Raw genomic sequence first — 15,874 nt, forward strand, 5'->3', positions numbered from 1 at the left:
AAATAACAAAATCAAAATTAAAAATTCGAAATTATTGTATAATTTATATTTAATTCAAGTAATAAATAAAAATATAATATTATTAATTATAATAAAGATTAAAATAGATGTATAAAGATAAAAACAATAAAGATATTAATATATTAGAAATATAAATTCCTAAATAATAATTACGAATAAAATAAATAGAAAAAAATATGTATTTTGCAGTATAAGAACAGTAAGAAAATATTTTTAATCATAATGAAAAAGATTTGTATTTTTAATTGAATTATCTTATTAAAAATTTCATAGATTCTGTTAACAAATAGTTATTTTATAAAATAATCTTTGTTTCATTTTATTATTTATATGTAAAAAGTATTATATATGCATTTTATAAATAATAAATCACATGCTATACTTCTTTAAAATTATGAAAATGTTTTATGAAAATTTTGCCGCCCATTTTGATTTCACTGTTTTAAAAATTATAAAAACTAACAATGAATATTTAACATCTAAAAAAATTTTCAACAAAAATGTTTCATTCTTTTTATAATCTAAGATATATTACACATTATTTAAAAAATAAATTAGTTAGAAAATATATGAAATTTTTGTGCAAAATCAACCTAAGGATTTTTTTCTTATAATGGCCATTCTACATTTCCCGCCAACATGGCAAACATGGCGGAGCTCGTATCGTTTCCCGCCAAGCCCTCACGGAGCTCTCGTATGGCGCAACTTGGTTGTGTAGGAGTATAAATTAATCGTGTTTTTTTGTGGTTTTTCTGGAGTTTTTCGATAAAAATGGGACAGTCAGATGATGTAGAAGATTCTACTTATAGTAGACATCAAGATTTGTGTCAGAAATTAAATATGGATGCAACTGCTGCATCTGAAGCTTGGAAATCTTATGAGACTATTCGACAAAATTATACTCTTGAGGTATTTTTTGAATTACTTATTATTGAGAATTATTTCATGTCGTATTAATTGTTTAAGTTTAAGCATTTTAATTTCTCTATCTTTTATTCATGAATCATATATATATTGCTTTTGCAATTTATTTATGATATACAAATTGTTTAATAATTAATATTGCTAAATTCGCACTTTGTTTTACTCAAATGATTAAAGCGCACCAATTTAAAACAATAAGATAAAATTTTAATTAAGTGTATTGATTTAAGAATTTAAGAAATATTTTTATCTAAACAATGATTAAGTTATAAAAAAATTAAATCTATAACTATCACGATTTAATCTTCTATTATTTATAAATTGATTAATGATTTATAAATTAAATGATATATAAATTTTATATATTTCTTTTATCTATATTTTTTTATAACTTATTTGTTTAATGTTATTCATAAAAATATAAGATTTATGTACATTTTTTTCTATATATAATTATATATATATAAAGATTATTTGTTTTTTTAGGGTGATCAATTACATTGGATAGGGTGTGCATTATATGTAGCTTGTCGTAAGTCTTCTATACCTACTGTTGGAAAAACTGGTACTAATGTGGAAGGCAATTGTGTTTCATTGACACGTTTATTACAATTGTGTAATCTTCCTTTAATACAATTTTTTACAAAAAGTAAATCTTGGGCTGATATGGCTAATATGCCACAAGATTTTCGTTCAAAGATTGAAAAATTAGAAGGGAATTTTGCTGTTTCTATGGTTATATTCAAAAAGTATCAGCCAATTTTCACTGATATATTTAAAGATCCTGTAGACGATATTTCAAGACCACCAAGATCTAGAAGACACAAAGCAATGCCTTGCACACCTGCAAGAGTATTTGAATTTTGTTGGACTTTATTTATTTGTATAAAAGGAGCATTTCCAGATATTTCTGATGATTTGGTTAATTCGTATCATCTTCTTTTAGTATGTTGTGATCTTATATATAGCAATGCTTTATTGGCTAATAGAAAGGATCTTTTAAATCCTAATTTTCCTGGTAAATATATGGTAACATACATAATATCAAATAAAAAAGAAATTATTTTCATTTATATACTTCTTGACAGGTTTACCATCAAATTTCAATGATGAGAATTACACTCCACCACAGACAGCAAATTGTATAGTTAGCTTATTATGTGAACGTCATGAGGCTATTGCAGTTGAAGCTAAAGTAATTAAGGAATATTATTTGAAGAATCATATTAATAAATTGTTCAATGAAAGAGTTTTACGGGGTGATCAGTCAAACTTTTCTGGTATTTTAGAAGCTCTCAATTTTGATGGCAATAGCAAAGCTATCAATAGAGTTTATGAACAACATGTATTAAGTGTTGGAGACTTTGATGAAAGGATTTTCTTAGGTAATTGTTTTTTTTTTCTTTCTTTATTCGTATATTTTTATAAAACTAGCTTTCAAACTTGCTTAATACAAAAAAGCTTGTACATAAAATGAAATAATGCTGTATGCCTGTATGCTTATTTTTATCTATTTTTGCTTTAATAAATCAAAGTTGCTTGTAAATCAAATTTGAGAGTATAACTTTATAGAATTTAAATTTTTTCTTTTAATGTATATTAAAAAACTTTACATTTGTAATGTATATATTAAATTAAAATGAAATCTTATTATATTTAAATAAATAATTAGAAAATATTGCTGTTTAAAAGAAGATAGTAAATTTTTATGTTTGTATATAATTAATTAAAAATAATAAAATTTTCAAGGTTATTTTATACAGAGTGTTCCATAATTGATAGTATAATCAGACAGAGAGTGATTATACACAAAAAAATAAATTGAAAATGCAGAATAAATTTTTTCATTTGAGGCTTCATTCAAGTAAATCAAGTTTAAAAATTTTTCAAATACAAAATGAAATTAGCTAACTCCTGATGGGATATGAATTATTAATAGATGGTTCCTTTATATGTGAAAATAAATAAAAAATGTAAAATAAAATTTTATTACACAAAATTTTGACAAAATCGGGATTGAATATGTACAGCCAAATCGATATAATCGTAATCGAGAATCATGGAATTGATATTAATTAGGAATTTTCAAATTTTCTTAACTAATTTTTAAATGAAAAAATTTATTTTGTATTTTTTTCTTATCTTTATATATCAAATTATCTTCTATCGATAATTCAATCGCATTTAATCGGGAAATAGCTAATTTCACTTCTATTCAATTGTACCATCAGTTACAGGACACCCAGTAGATTTGCTTATGTTTTTTTGATTTGCATTTTTTAATAAAGGACAAAATATCTGGTAATCTTTATTTTGTCTTTTTAAATAATTTTCATTTCTTGCTGTTAACTATTTGTGTCTGCTTTGTCTTAATTGTGGTATAGCTGATTGGAGGAGAGTGAGATTAAATGGAATATCAAGTTTGGAAATAGTTGGAGGAGATCTAGCTTGTCATGCTAGATTATCTAAACATATTTTTATAAGAGGTAGGTTTATAATATGTAGAAAGCTGCTATAAAAAAAAATAATAATAAGGTTAATGGTTAATAGCATTATGTTTTAGCATGAATAATATTTATATTTAAAATTTGTTACTTTTTTTATGATAGTTTCATATAATTCTATATAATAATGCATATTTAATTGATATGAAGTGATTAATTTTTGAAGTTATTTTTAAGCTCAAATTATAATCAAGCATTTATGTTAACATTTTTTCTTATTTCATTCCTTAATGTTTGTCATTTTATCCTAAAGTATCTATCTTCAGAATAATTGATGCATTTCTTAAATCTGTATTATACATATGTAATCATATTTGTAATCTCTTTCAAAAATATTTGAAAAATAGAATACAATAAATTTTTATAAATATTATCTAAATTTTTTTTTTTTTTTACAGGCCATGATGCTAGTAATAATATTGGATCTCCTACACAGATGATGAATGTTGGTGATCTTCATGAACAATTTCAAATGAAAAAAGAACAAAATAGTGGAGTGAGTATTAAAATAATAATACATATATATGTAATTTCTAAAAATAATTTTAAAAATATTTATATTAAAAAAAATGTATAATGTTTACAGCAGATACAACATTTAGCTCCAACTACTCCATTAACTGGACGTAGTTATCTTAGACAAAAAGATATTACTAATGTGACACCAGTATCCACGGCAACACAAAGTGTAATTAGACTCCAAGCTATGTTGGCAGGTCAAACTTCACCAAGTGAAAATTTGTTACAAATTTTAAATAATTGTTCTCAAGATGTAAAAACTCTTGTTGAAACAAAAGTTAAAGAACTTGGCGAACAATTTTGTGCTAATTACAACAGAAGTACAAATGCAAATGAGACTACTTCAGATTTTGGAAGAAAAAGACTTTATTTAGGTCAAACTCTTTTTTATCGACTTTTAGAAATGATTTTAAATGATGAAAAACGCAAGAAACCAAATTACGATGTAACGGTAAGTTTGATAATTAATTATTTAAAAATTAAATAAAAAAATCAATTGAATAATACTTATTTTGATTGTTATAGAATCTTCTTACAAAAGAAATTTTTATTCAGTGCTTATTTGCCTGTTGTCTAGAAATAGTCATTTATTCATACAAAAGTAATGACAAAATTTTTCCTTGGATTCTAAATGCTCTGAATTTAGATGCGTATTATTTCTATAAAGTAATAGAAATTATAGTTAGAGCAGAAGATCAATTATCCCGTGATGTTGTAAAGCATTTAAACCAAATAGAGGAAAAGATTTTAGAATCACTTGCATGGCAAAGTGACAGTCCTTTATGGAATGCTATACAATCTACACCAGAAGGTGTTCCAAGCTGTGAAGAAGTTTCCTTGCCTGGCATGTTAGAAACTGTTGATCCAAATATTCCAGGACAACCTGTATTAAGAAGAATTGCTTTAGATCGTGGCACTCATCATGATGTACAACAAAGTCCTATTTCCTCAGCCTCTGAAAGATTTCAATCTCCTGTCGCAGCATCTGGTGTAGCTAAAAAACGACTATTTTCAGATACCAGAATTGGTGGGCAAAGTGTTTTGCGAGGAACAGGTCAAAGTGTCTTACCATCAAAAGTTCTAACTATCGATAGCAATTCGAGAATACTTTTTTTACCAGAACAAATTACAGTTCCAAGATCGTCTAGTGTACAAACGACGGCTGCACCAATACAAACTGTAACAATTAATAGAGAATCAGCAAAACCAAAACGAACCGGTTCTGTTGCATTATTTTTCAGAAAATTTTATAATCTAGCTAGCGTACGTATGCTAGACTTATGTGGATCGTTAGAAATAATGGATATTGATTTAAAAAAAAAGATATGGACAATTTTTGAATATTCCATTAAAGAACGAACAGAATTAATGAAAGATCGTCATCTAGATCAAATTTTAATGTGTGCAATTTATGTAATATGCAAGTTGGTAAAAATGGAAAAGAATTCGTTTACTGAAATCATGCGATGTTACCGATTACAACCACAAGCAGAATCTCATATATATAGATCAGTACTTATAGCCAAAACACCATCCGGTGAGTCACAAAAGAACAACGAAGAAATTAAACAAAAAGATGTATCGGACAAAGAAACTAATGTAGCACCTCCTACACCTACGAATATGGCTGGTACTTCGCAGAATTTCGGTGAAGAAACACGTGGTGATTTAATAAAATTTTATAATACAGTATATGTACCACAAGTAAAAGAAATGGCAAATAAATTTGGATTAGTACGCGGTAGTGTAATGAATCTGTCATTGAGTCCACTTCCAAAAGGAAAACCTCCTGCAAATTCACCAGTGAGACGTGTTACTAGTAGTATTATGACGCGTACATTAGATCCGAAAGCTATTTCAGCTTCTCCAGCACCACAACTTAGTTATTGCTTTAGTCGTAGCCCTGCAAAGGTAAAGAAATAATTTTATCTTATATGATAGAAAAATTACATATATATACATTATATATATATTATTTTTATTTTATTTATTTTTTTAGGATTTGGAGGCTATTAATAAAATGATGATTTCCGTCGATCCAAAAAGATCCGTTGGCAAGCGACTTTTATCGGATGATACGGACGTGGAGATGTCAGAAGGAACATCCCCGATCAAAAAGACAACTGCATTCGTTGCACGTAAATTAGAAAATATAATTGGTGAACGACGTACGCAAAATCAATAAGAAAAAATTCAGTTGAATATTGAAATAAGTTATTGAAAATATAGGTAACAAAAGAAAAATATTATTTTCGAGGTATATCTTCGTTTTCATTGAATAAAAAATTTTTTTTTAAATCAAAAAGTAGGGAACAACCATTTTGAAGTCGAATTTTTGTTTCTTGGCTGTGTGGCTTAAAATAAATTAATGTTCGCATCTCAGGTATGATCATGTTAGAAACAGAGAAAAAGGCCCGTATAATACCTGATCGTATGTAAGGATACGATATTGTTATATTGAATAAAGCCAGAGTTTTATTTCCAGTGTTTTTTTAAATTATTTCAATGAATTTAATTAAAACAAAGATATTTTAAGCATTATTTTGAGGAAATATTTTCAAAACATATAAAATTTAGGCATTTTTTCCATACTTCATTCATAGATATAGTTTTATTGATAATTTTATGTATTATAATATTTTTTAATTAAGCATTTCATTATTACAATATTACAAGAGTTAACAGAAAATATAAATAATTTAAAAATTATTTTAAATTTTTAAAAGAAAAATATATCATATTTATCAATTAATTATTATGAATATATTATCGTATTTCATTTTCACTGGAAATTATTCTGACTTTTATTAATATCACTGATCAGTGGTATTTTGATGGAGCTATGTATTGTCTCTGAAATTATACATGTAACTTATATATAATGTATGATGAATTTGTAAGAGTTACGGCCATAGACGGTAAAAGAGATGTTATTTTACTACTAGTTTTAAGCATGCTGTAAAAGCAGTTGAATGCTCGAAGTATGCAAATACGATTTGGGTGATATTTAATTAAATTTAGGCGTATAAGTTTGAATTTAAACAAAAATTTTCAATGCTCGCGGTAATCGTATGATATATTATATTATTTGATTTTTCAAGTATAATAACTTATTCGCGCGTTTTTCGTGATTTCATTCGTTTTACGAGTTGAAATCCTCGATTTTCGATCAAATCCAACGATATGTTATTAGTTGTAAGTTTTTCTTTCAAATTTGACATTTGATCTCATTAAACTTTTTTTTTTATTATTATTATTATTATTATTATTACCAAACGATACATTTAATTACAAGTAATTATTATTAAGATAAAAATGACTTTTTAGGATTGAAAAACGCTTTCGTATTTTCAAAAAATTTTTCATAAATGCAAAATAATTTTGTAACGAAATTTGTAAATGAAAAAATAATTAATTCTTACGAATGAAATTCGTAATATGATTGTGTTAACAATTTTTCAATTTGATGTTACACATGATAATTATAACATAAATGATGTATTTGCTAGTTTTCGAGCTAAAAAAATATAGTTCGATGAGGAAAGAATTTCGTTTCTCGTTACGGACTTATGGCAGTTCCTCTAACGATTTCTTTTAGATAACATAAAAATGTAAAGAGTTTTATTGGTATATAATAATTATTAAATAGTTTATGTGTACATAGTATTGTAATTCGAAAGTAAATTAGAAAAATAAAAATCGGAAATTTTATATGTTATACTAGTTCTATTGTTATTAAAAATAACAAACACTAAATATTTTAAAAAATATATTGAATTTATGCTTTTCGTTTATAAATTTTTAATTTTTTATAAATTAATGACATAAAAAAGTTTTATTTTAAATTTTTTAAAATAAAAACTTTGAAAATAATCTAAAATATAAAATTTTATATTAATATCAAAAATTAATAGGTTAGAAATTTTAGGACGTTTATACTAAATAAAACTTGAATGAGTTATATATTTCAGTTTAAACAAATTTAAATTTAAGTTTTAATTTATAAAATTTTTTTATTTATAAATTTAAATTATGTTTAAACAATAAAAGTACCAATTTATTTATATCTAAATATTAAGTTAAAATTATAGTTTTTAAATATACTAATGAAGTAAATATAACCTAAAATAATTTACATGAATGATCATTATAAAGATTTCTTGTAATATTTAAATAATATACTAGTAATAATAAACCTTTTTAATAAAATATTATATTAAAAGAAATAAGTAAAAATATGTATTTTTTTATTAAAATACAAAATACACAAATATTTGGTGTAAAACAAATATTTAGATATATTTTCAATGATTCCATAAAATATAATACATGGAAGCAAAGCAAGTTTATAAACAAATTTTTAAAAAATAAATTAAAAAGGTATACATTTTAAATTTCATAAATTTTATATATTACTTTTTCATGTTTTAGAATTTTAAATATAATTTTTTAATTAAATAATATTTCTTTAATTAAATAGGTATTCAATAGAAAATATAAATCCTACTACTTATGTAGCAGAAAATAAAATTTCTGTGCATACACAACGAAGAATGAATGTTCTGAATAAAGTTTTTATGGAACATATTACAGATATGATATCAACTGGAGAAGTGGAACCTGAAATTTTAAATAGAAATATAGAAATTTCACATGTAAAAATAACTCCAAACTTTAAACTTATTAATGTTTATTGGATAGACAATAATGAAAAATTGGACACTGAAGAACTATTACAAAAATGTGCTTTTCAATTAAGACATAAATTATCTCAACTTCGTGTAGTGGGCATTGTACCTCCTATTCAATTTGTTAAATGTAAAAATATTGTAAAAAAAATAGAAGAAAAATTGAAAATCATACAGCTTGAGGAAAATTATATACAAAGTCCATATCCAGATGCTATACATCATACTATTACTGCTTCTGACGATGTACATAATAATGAAGAAGACAAATTCAGTATAATTATACCTATAATGAAACATGATGTATTTGGATTAGATCACTTTCGAATCATGTCAAAGGTATAATATAAAATATATATATATTTTGTTTCACTATTTTCAATTATTTCATATATATATTATATATATATATATATATGGAAGCAAAGAAATATATATATGTAAAAAAAAAATATATGAAATAGTTGAAAATAGTGAAATAAAAATAATAATATATTTAAAAATATTTTTTTTCTAGATTAAAAATTCATTAAATAAATCATTAAAAAAACAAACAATAAATATAAATTCACATTCAAATCCACTTTCTCAGTCTGATGTAAAAAATAGTTCGAATTTTTTAATTGATAATGATCATCGAAAAGAATTTGATAAATTTTTAAATGAAAGACGAAAAGAGCAAAGAAAAAAAAATAAGAGAAAATATTGTAAATTAAATGATTTTATTTACAATTTTGAAGAACAAGATGTTAATAATAACATTGAAGATAATTATGATGATTTTGCTGAAAATGATTATGATTTTGATGAAAATGATTCTATTTATGATGAATTTAAAAAAAACGGTAATAAATAAATAATAATATTCAAAACATTTAGGATAGAATAAATTTTTTAACATAAAAACAAAAAATTAATATCAACAATATTTATTTCTTCATTTGTTATTATATCTTACATTTAATTTAGTCATATATATATTTGTACATAATATACAGTTTGATCTTTTGTATTAAATTTATAATATGATTTTTATATATATATATATATATATATATATATATATATATATGTATATATATATATGTATATACATATGTGAATATTCGTGAAAATTATTGATCCCATTGATTGAATTTGATTTTAATATTACACATTATGCTTTTAATCAAGCACAAATATTTAAATATTTCTATAATTAGTACTATTACTCTTTTGAATTTTTATTAAAATATATTTATATTTTATTAAAATATACAATCTTACGAAGAAATTAAAATTTATAAAAAAAGTTAGATATTTTAATATTCAACTACTGTTTAGAAATATAAATGATAAATCAATGAGCTTAAACTAAGAATTGAGCTCCATTATTCTTGAAACAATTCAAGAAATTATAAATTACAGCATTAACATAAAGTGTAACATAAATTAGAAAATAATTAAATAACATTAATCAACATGTAATTATTGTTTGGTACGTTGCAATACATATATCTAATCTAAATCACACAATTCATGCAATCATTTGACTGCAATTAAAGTCAAAACAGTACGATCATCAAATTTTATATTTTTTAAATTTTAAATAAATTTTAACTAGATCGTGCTTATGGCGTGTTCAATTCCTGTCCTTTCGCGGTTTTAGAATCAACTTCCTCGTTTGTTAAAATTAATGAAATTTGTTGTTCATTTATAGACTTAGAGTTTGATCGAATATCTGATGCTGTTAAATGGGATATGGAATCACTTAGATTACATGCTTCTAATACATATTTATTGAAAATTTCACTTTTATCAGCATAAACATGATGCCCTGCGCCTGTTATAGCCTATAATTAAAATTTAAAAATATATAATACATAATTATTAAAATTATTTTAAGAAGAAATTCATAATTTTATACGATTATACGATTTCTTTATTTTTATTTTTTTTTTATTTTTATATTTTATGTTTACCTGAACATTAATATAAGATGATGCTCTAGCTTGCTTAAGTGTTTCCCAAGATGAATTATCAACCCAAGATCGACTACCATATAATAAAGTTATTGGAATTTCTGGATTTAATTTATCCATTCTTTTAACAATAGGATTTTTGGCCCAGCCAAAATGTTGCATCATTGCATGAAATGCACTCTCACCACTTTTTATTAAATATATAAAAAATTAATTTTTGCCTTTTATATTTAGAAATTCAAATGAAATATTTTTTAATTGAATTTAAAATTTTAAAATTCAACAATTTTTATGTTTAAAAATTTTAAAAACTTACGATGGTGTTTGAGCATTACATTGATGTAAATATTGTGAAATCACAGCAGTATCATCTTTTAATATAGGTGCAAATTTTTTTACTATATCTGGTCTTGTTTTTTCAATTAACCACTGTCCTAAAAAAATAATATTATGTTATAAAACAGTATTTAAATTTTTTATATATTTTACAAATTAATGGTATATAAGACTTTTATTTTTAGCACATGAAAATATGCTAAAATAGGAACTAACCAAATGGACCAGCTACTCTGACTGGCCAAAGTGGGTTTAATGGTTCGATTACATATGCTATAACTTTTACCCACATAGGAACTCTGGAAATTCGATCTACAGGTCTTTCCGGAAAACCCCATGGATCGGCAAGAATCAGGTGTTTAATTCTTTCGGGATATTGCATGCTATATGATGCTGCAAGAAAACCACCCATTGAATGACCTAACAGTACAAATTTTTCTAACTGCATTTCTCTTCTCCATTCCTCAATAGAGCGAACTAATTGACTCTCAGCTTCTTGAGCTTCGTTACTAAAAACAGGACGACTACTTCTACCGAAACCTGAATAAAAAATTAATATATATTTCAGAGAAGCAAAATAAACAACAAATAAGTATAATGATAATCAAAATATATTATTGTTTAAAAAATAATATAAAAATATCATAAAACAAATAATAATAACAATTAATAATAAGAAATATTTGAAAAATATGAAAAAATTACTTTGTACTGTATTTCATAAATTATATGTAATTCCAAAATTCAATTTTATCTATGAATCATTCATGAATCATATATAATAACTATATTTAAAAACAAAATATATTTTTAGTATATATGGCTTTTTATTTTAAATATTATTGAATAAATTTATATTTTATGTATTATAAAATTATAAATGAAATTATAATTATTTTATTTTTACCTAATATATCAATAGCATATACTGGCCTTTGAGAAGCCAATGCATCAAGATTTAAACACCACAATGCCACACCTGCACCTAAACCATGTAATAAGACAATTGGTGTTTTTGTTGATTCTTCATTCAAAGAAATGGTCCATATCTTATCTGATGTTCCTACAACTGGTCCTATATCCACATACCATCCTCTATATGCTGTTCTCAAACCTATATCAAATACAATAATGCTTAAATCATATAATTAATAATTTTGCAAATCAAATAAAATATCATTAAAATTATAATTTACTACAAAAGATTATTTTATTTCAAATGTCTTTAAATATGTTTCCAAATATCTCTAATTTATTCTTAATTTATTCAAAAAATTTATTTAACAAAAAAACTTACAAGAAAGAATTTTTTTCTCCGCAGCACGTAACATAGTTGAAGATGAGCCAGACCAGCTAAACCATTCCCAAAACCAGCTAACAAATAAAAAAATTCAAAATTGTATAAATAAACGAAATATATTCAATTTTTCATAAATTGTATATTTACAAATATTTATAAAATCACATTTATGTAACAGTATTTTTACATAATTAATAATTAGGATTAATAAAAACTAATGATATGTGTAATAATAATTTTTTAATAAATTTGTGTTGTAGATCATTGATTATCTATATTATTATATTTTTCGATACTGTTATAATGTAGTTTTACAAATGTCATGTTATGATTTAAAATACTGAACTTGAAAAATTATTAAACATTATACATATAATAATCTGACAAGTGATAAGCATGATAAACATAATATATACATATGTAAAATCAATTTTGAAGACTTTAATGCGTAGATTAAAAAAGAAATTACCTACGTATTTGTGTAAAATAAACTCGAAATGGAATTAACTATACATATTTCTTTGGTTATGATTCTTCGTGCTAAAAATGTTTGGCACGTGACCTTGAAAAGCAATCCAACATGACATAGTTAACTCTTTGACTTCCATAATCATTTTTCTTTTATATATATATGTAGCGTTTCAAAATACTTCTACATGTATGGTATCTATAATATAAATCTATTAATTATAATGACAATTTCTGTGGCAATATAAGAACGTTGTAAATTAAAAGTTTTTAATTTAAATTTCGAATGCGAAAATTGATACAATTAAAATGATGTATTTATAGAAAATTGATGTATAGAAAATTATGATAAACTATAAAATCGCCGAAAAATGAAAGCCATAAATTAAAAAAAAAAAATTACGAATGACAGTTACAAAAAAATTATATTTAAAATTCTTTAATACATACCTTTTCGATTTGACAATTTCATAATCTGCCATTAGCTTTTACGATGCTGTAGTTGTTCGTATACGACGATTTCTTTGTTGACAATATGGAAAATGAGTACGACGACGTAACCAATTCTATTATCTAGTCGGTGAGAATTCCAGTATACACTGTCTGTTGAAAAATGGAAGAGTGGGAGAATCAGCTGATGTACATATGTTTTGGAAGATTTGTGGAGTTTTTCTTTTGTGAAATACAAAATACATACTTCATTGTTTACTGTTATATGTATTTTTTTTTTTAAATACATATTGATTGCAATGTATTAACATATTATTTTTTTGAAATAAGATTATTATGATAACAAAGTATTATATCTAATGAAAGTAACATAACCTAAAATCATCGTGATAACCAATATTCATAAAGTATAGGTATATATATATTGTAAATTTTTTTAAAAAAGTGCAGTAACTGTTTCTGTTTTAACTAACTTCGTATTTTTTAATATAATTGAAATTATTAACTTGTAAATCTTATAAATTAATAAAATTCATGATAATATAATGACCAATATTATATTTTTAAAAAATCTAATATAATATATTTAAATAATATAATAATAAATAAATAATATATTATTAAATAATATAATATATTATATTTTTATTCTGATGCATGAATTAATTTGAAATTTATAAAGAATAAAGTTTTTTATAATATACATATATATATATATATATATATATATATATATATATATCCGAGATATCGATGTTATGTGAAAAACAATAAAGATAAAAAAGAATCTGTCGCGTATAGTTATCGATCAAGATATTAAATTAGAGATTTTTGTATAGTTATAAGAGCACATCGATTATACGATTAAAAATAATTGTAAAATTAACTAATTTTAGAATTAGAATTTTATTTTTTGTTTTTGTTTTTAATTAATAGTTGAAAATATTTTGAACTTTTAAGTAAGCAAATTATTCTTATGATTAATGTATTTATAATATAATGAAATAAATGAATCTCTATCTTTGTAACATGCAACAAAGTATAAGTATAATACAATGAAGAAGACATTTTATAATGATCAGAGACTCTATACACAAGCTCTGGGTGCTTTTGGCTCTCCCGACAATATGAGCTATTCATCCCAATCAGCACATCCTCATTGCACTCGTGCATGATTCTCATTATTTGGTCCAATTGTTTCGGGAATTTAAAGTTGTACGATAGTTGATGAATTGTCCTTACAGTTTTATACTTGCATTATATATATATTTATATCACTATATATATTTATTAAAATGTAATAAAAAAAGTTTACCAAAATAATAATAATAAATAATAAAAACAATAATATTTTATTGAGAATATTATATAATGAGAAAAACAAATAATAGAATATGAGAAAAATTCTGCAATTTTAATTTCGCTATTATAAATATTTTTTTCAATTTATTTTTTTTATATTAGCGATCAAGTATATGAAATATAATTATTTAAAGAAACACTAAAATTCTTTATTTACGTGAAAATATTTGAAAAAATTTGGTTATTAAAATTTTTCTTTAATTTCTTAATAAAAATAATATTTCTTTTTATTTTGTCAAAAATAAAAAATCTGTCAAAGAAGATATAAAAAAAATAACATATATTCATATTTCAAATGGCATATTCAAAGGTAAGATGTAAGGTAAGAAGTATGCCTATATTTATGTATATTCAATGTAATGCATAGCATGCGTGGCGCAAGAATACAAGATAATTCGGGCGTCGTCTGCTGGCACTACTTTTCTATTTGCCAGTCAAGGAACAGGATTTCATATAAAATTGTATTCTGCATTGAATTTTTTAATGCCGAACAAATTATTTCATAAGAAATACAACTTTATACTTGTTAATATTTTCTTCTATATTTACTGAATATAAATTTTTAAAATAATTTTATAACAATTTTTAATTTTTGAACTTTTAATATTAATTTTGATAATATTATTAATAATTCATTTATATTTATAAAGTAAATTAATATTTTTTTTTTGTAACTTTTATGTAATAGTGAAATGTATTTCCGTTTAATCGATAATTCAGAAATACAAAATTTGTTTCATGAATAAATAAATAAATAAATATATATATATATATATATTCATTTTTCATTTCATTCTTTTTTAACGATATAATTAATTATCGAAACAAAAACATTTTTTTTATGAATTCATGTTAATGCATAAACATATCTTATAAATTTTATATTTTTTTTGTCATGAAATAATATATAATTTATATCAATTCTTTTTGATATCTCAATTCTTATGAGAAATATTCATTTAAACTATTATTATGTTAGAATAATTAATTTACATAATTCTATTTTTAATAATAAATATTAATCACCATAATTGAAATGAATTATATATTCAATTTTATTAATTTTAGTTATCTTTATTTTATATGTAATATATACATATATATTTTATATGTATGTATATATTAATATGAAATATTAATATTACATGCAAAAAATGCATAATTTTACTATGAATATTATTGAAAATGATATCATATAAATAATCGCTATTAATCGAATAATCAAACATAATATATAACATTTGCTAATGCTTTCAATATTATAATTAATGAGAAAAAATAAATTTGATTTTCTGCTTTTACGTAATGCCATATTATGATAATCTATGATTTCAATATTTT

The 15,874-nt window shown here is 23.0% G+C and overlaps 3 protein-coding genes across 9 annotated transcripts; 2 read left to right on the forward strand and 1 right to left on the reverse strand.

Moving 5' to 3' along the window:
* Positions 1-660: 660 nt before the first annotated feature.
* Positions 661-7,686, forward strand: LOC411627 (retinoblastoma-like protein 1). 4 transcript variants are annotated; one of them, XM_395096.7, is made up of 8 exons: positions 661-930; positions 1,432-1,963; positions 2,034-2,330; positions 3,330-3,431; positions 3,848-3,945; positions 4,036-4,419; positions 4,494-5,879; positions 5,968-7,686. In XM_395096.7, the coding sequence occupies exons 1-8, from the start codon at positions 793-795 to the stop codon at positions 6,151-6,153; spliced, it is 3,123 nt and encodes a 1,040-aa protein (XP_395096.4). In that variant the 5' UTR covers positions 661-792; the 3' UTR covers positions 6,154-7,686. The 4 variants fall into 4 exon arrangements, with proteins under 4 accessions (XP_395096.4, XP_006570247.1, XP_006570248.1 ...); XM_006570184.3 differs by having other exon boundaries at positions 4,039-4,419; XM_006570185.3 differs by lacking the exon at positions 3,330-3,431 and having other exon boundaries at positions 662-930.
* A 473-nt stretch (positions 7,687-8,159) lies between these two features.
* LOC113218803 lies at positions 8,160-11,308 on the forward strand. The gene is made up of 4 exons (XM_026441001.1): positions 8,160-8,348; positions 8,449-8,995; positions 9,174-9,501; positions 11,139-11,308. The coding sequence occupies exons 1-4, from the start codon at positions 8,206-8,208 to the stop codon at positions 11,159-11,161; spliced, it is 1,041 nt and encodes a 346-aa protein (XP_026296786.1). The 5' UTR covers positions 8,160-8,205; the 3' UTR covers positions 11,162-11,308.
* Positions 10,250-13,358, reverse strand: LOC552611 (protein ABHD4). 4 transcript variants are annotated; one of them, XM_026441000.1, is made up of 8 exons: positions 13,172-13,358; positions 12,727-12,920; positions 12,251-12,327; positions 11,861-12,067; positions 11,170-11,493; positions 10,934-11,051; positions 10,618-10,804; positions 10,250-10,488 (listed from the first exon to the last, which is right to left on the reverse strand). In XM_026441000.1, the coding sequence occupies exons 3-8, from the start codon at positions 12,282-12,284 to the stop codon at positions 10,267-10,269; spliced, it is 1,092 nt and encodes a 363-aa protein (XP_026296785.1). In that variant the 5' UTR covers positions 12,285-12,327; positions 12,727-12,920; positions 13,172-13,358; the 3' UTR covers positions 10,250-10,266. The 4 variants fall into 4 exon arrangements, with proteins under 4 accessions (XP_026296785.1, XP_016767815.1, XP_006570249.1 ...); XM_016912326.2 differs by having other exon boundaries at positions 12,723-12,815; positions 13,172-13,357; XM_006570186.3 differs by having other exon boundaries at positions 12,723-12,920; positions 13,172-13,357.
* Positions 13,359-15,874: the final 2,516 nt, after the last annotated feature.

This window comes from Apis mellifera, linkage group LG5 (assembly GCF_003254395.2).
Source record: "Apis mellifera strain DH4 linkage group LG5, Amel_HAv3.1, whole genome shotgun sequence".
Taxonomy (NCBI): Eukaryota; Metazoa; Arthropoda; class Insecta; order Hymenoptera; family Apidae; genus Apis; species Apis mellifera.

Coding starts and splice junctions, on each gene's coding strand:
- LOC411627 (XM_395096.7), top strand. CDS start 793: ATGGGACAGTCAGATGATGTAGAAGATTCTACTTATAGTAGACATCAA. Junction 931..1,431: donor GACAAAATTATACTCTTGAG/GTATTTTTTGAA, acceptor TTGTTTTTTTAG/GGTGATCAATTACATTGGAT. Junction 3,432..3,847: donor TAAACATATTTTTATAAGAG/GTAGGTTTATAA, acceptor TTTTTTTTACAG/GCCATGATGCTAGTAATAAT.
- LOC113218803 (XM_026441001.1), top strand. CDS start 8,206: ATGTATTTTTTTATTAAAATACAAAATACACAAATATTTGGTGTAAAA. Junction 8,349..8,448: donor TTAAAAAATAAATTAAAAAG/GTATACATTTTA, acceptor TTAATTAAATAG/GTATTCAATAGAAAATATAA. Junction 8,996..9,173: donor ACTTTCGAATCATGTCAAAG/GTATAATATAAA, acceptor TTTTTTTTCTAG/ATTAAAAATTCATTAAATAA.
- LOC552611 (XM_624985.6), bottom strand. CDS start 13,203: ATGGCAGATTATGAAATTGTCAAATCGAAAAG. Junction 11,052..11,169: donor CAGAGTAGCTGGTCCATTTG/GTTAGTTCCTAT, acceptor TTATTTTTTTAG/GACAGTGGTTAATTGAAAAA. Junction 10,805..10,933: donor TGTAATGCTCAAACACCATC/GTAAGTTTTTAA, acceptor TTTAATAAAAAG/TGGTGAGAGTGCATTTCATG.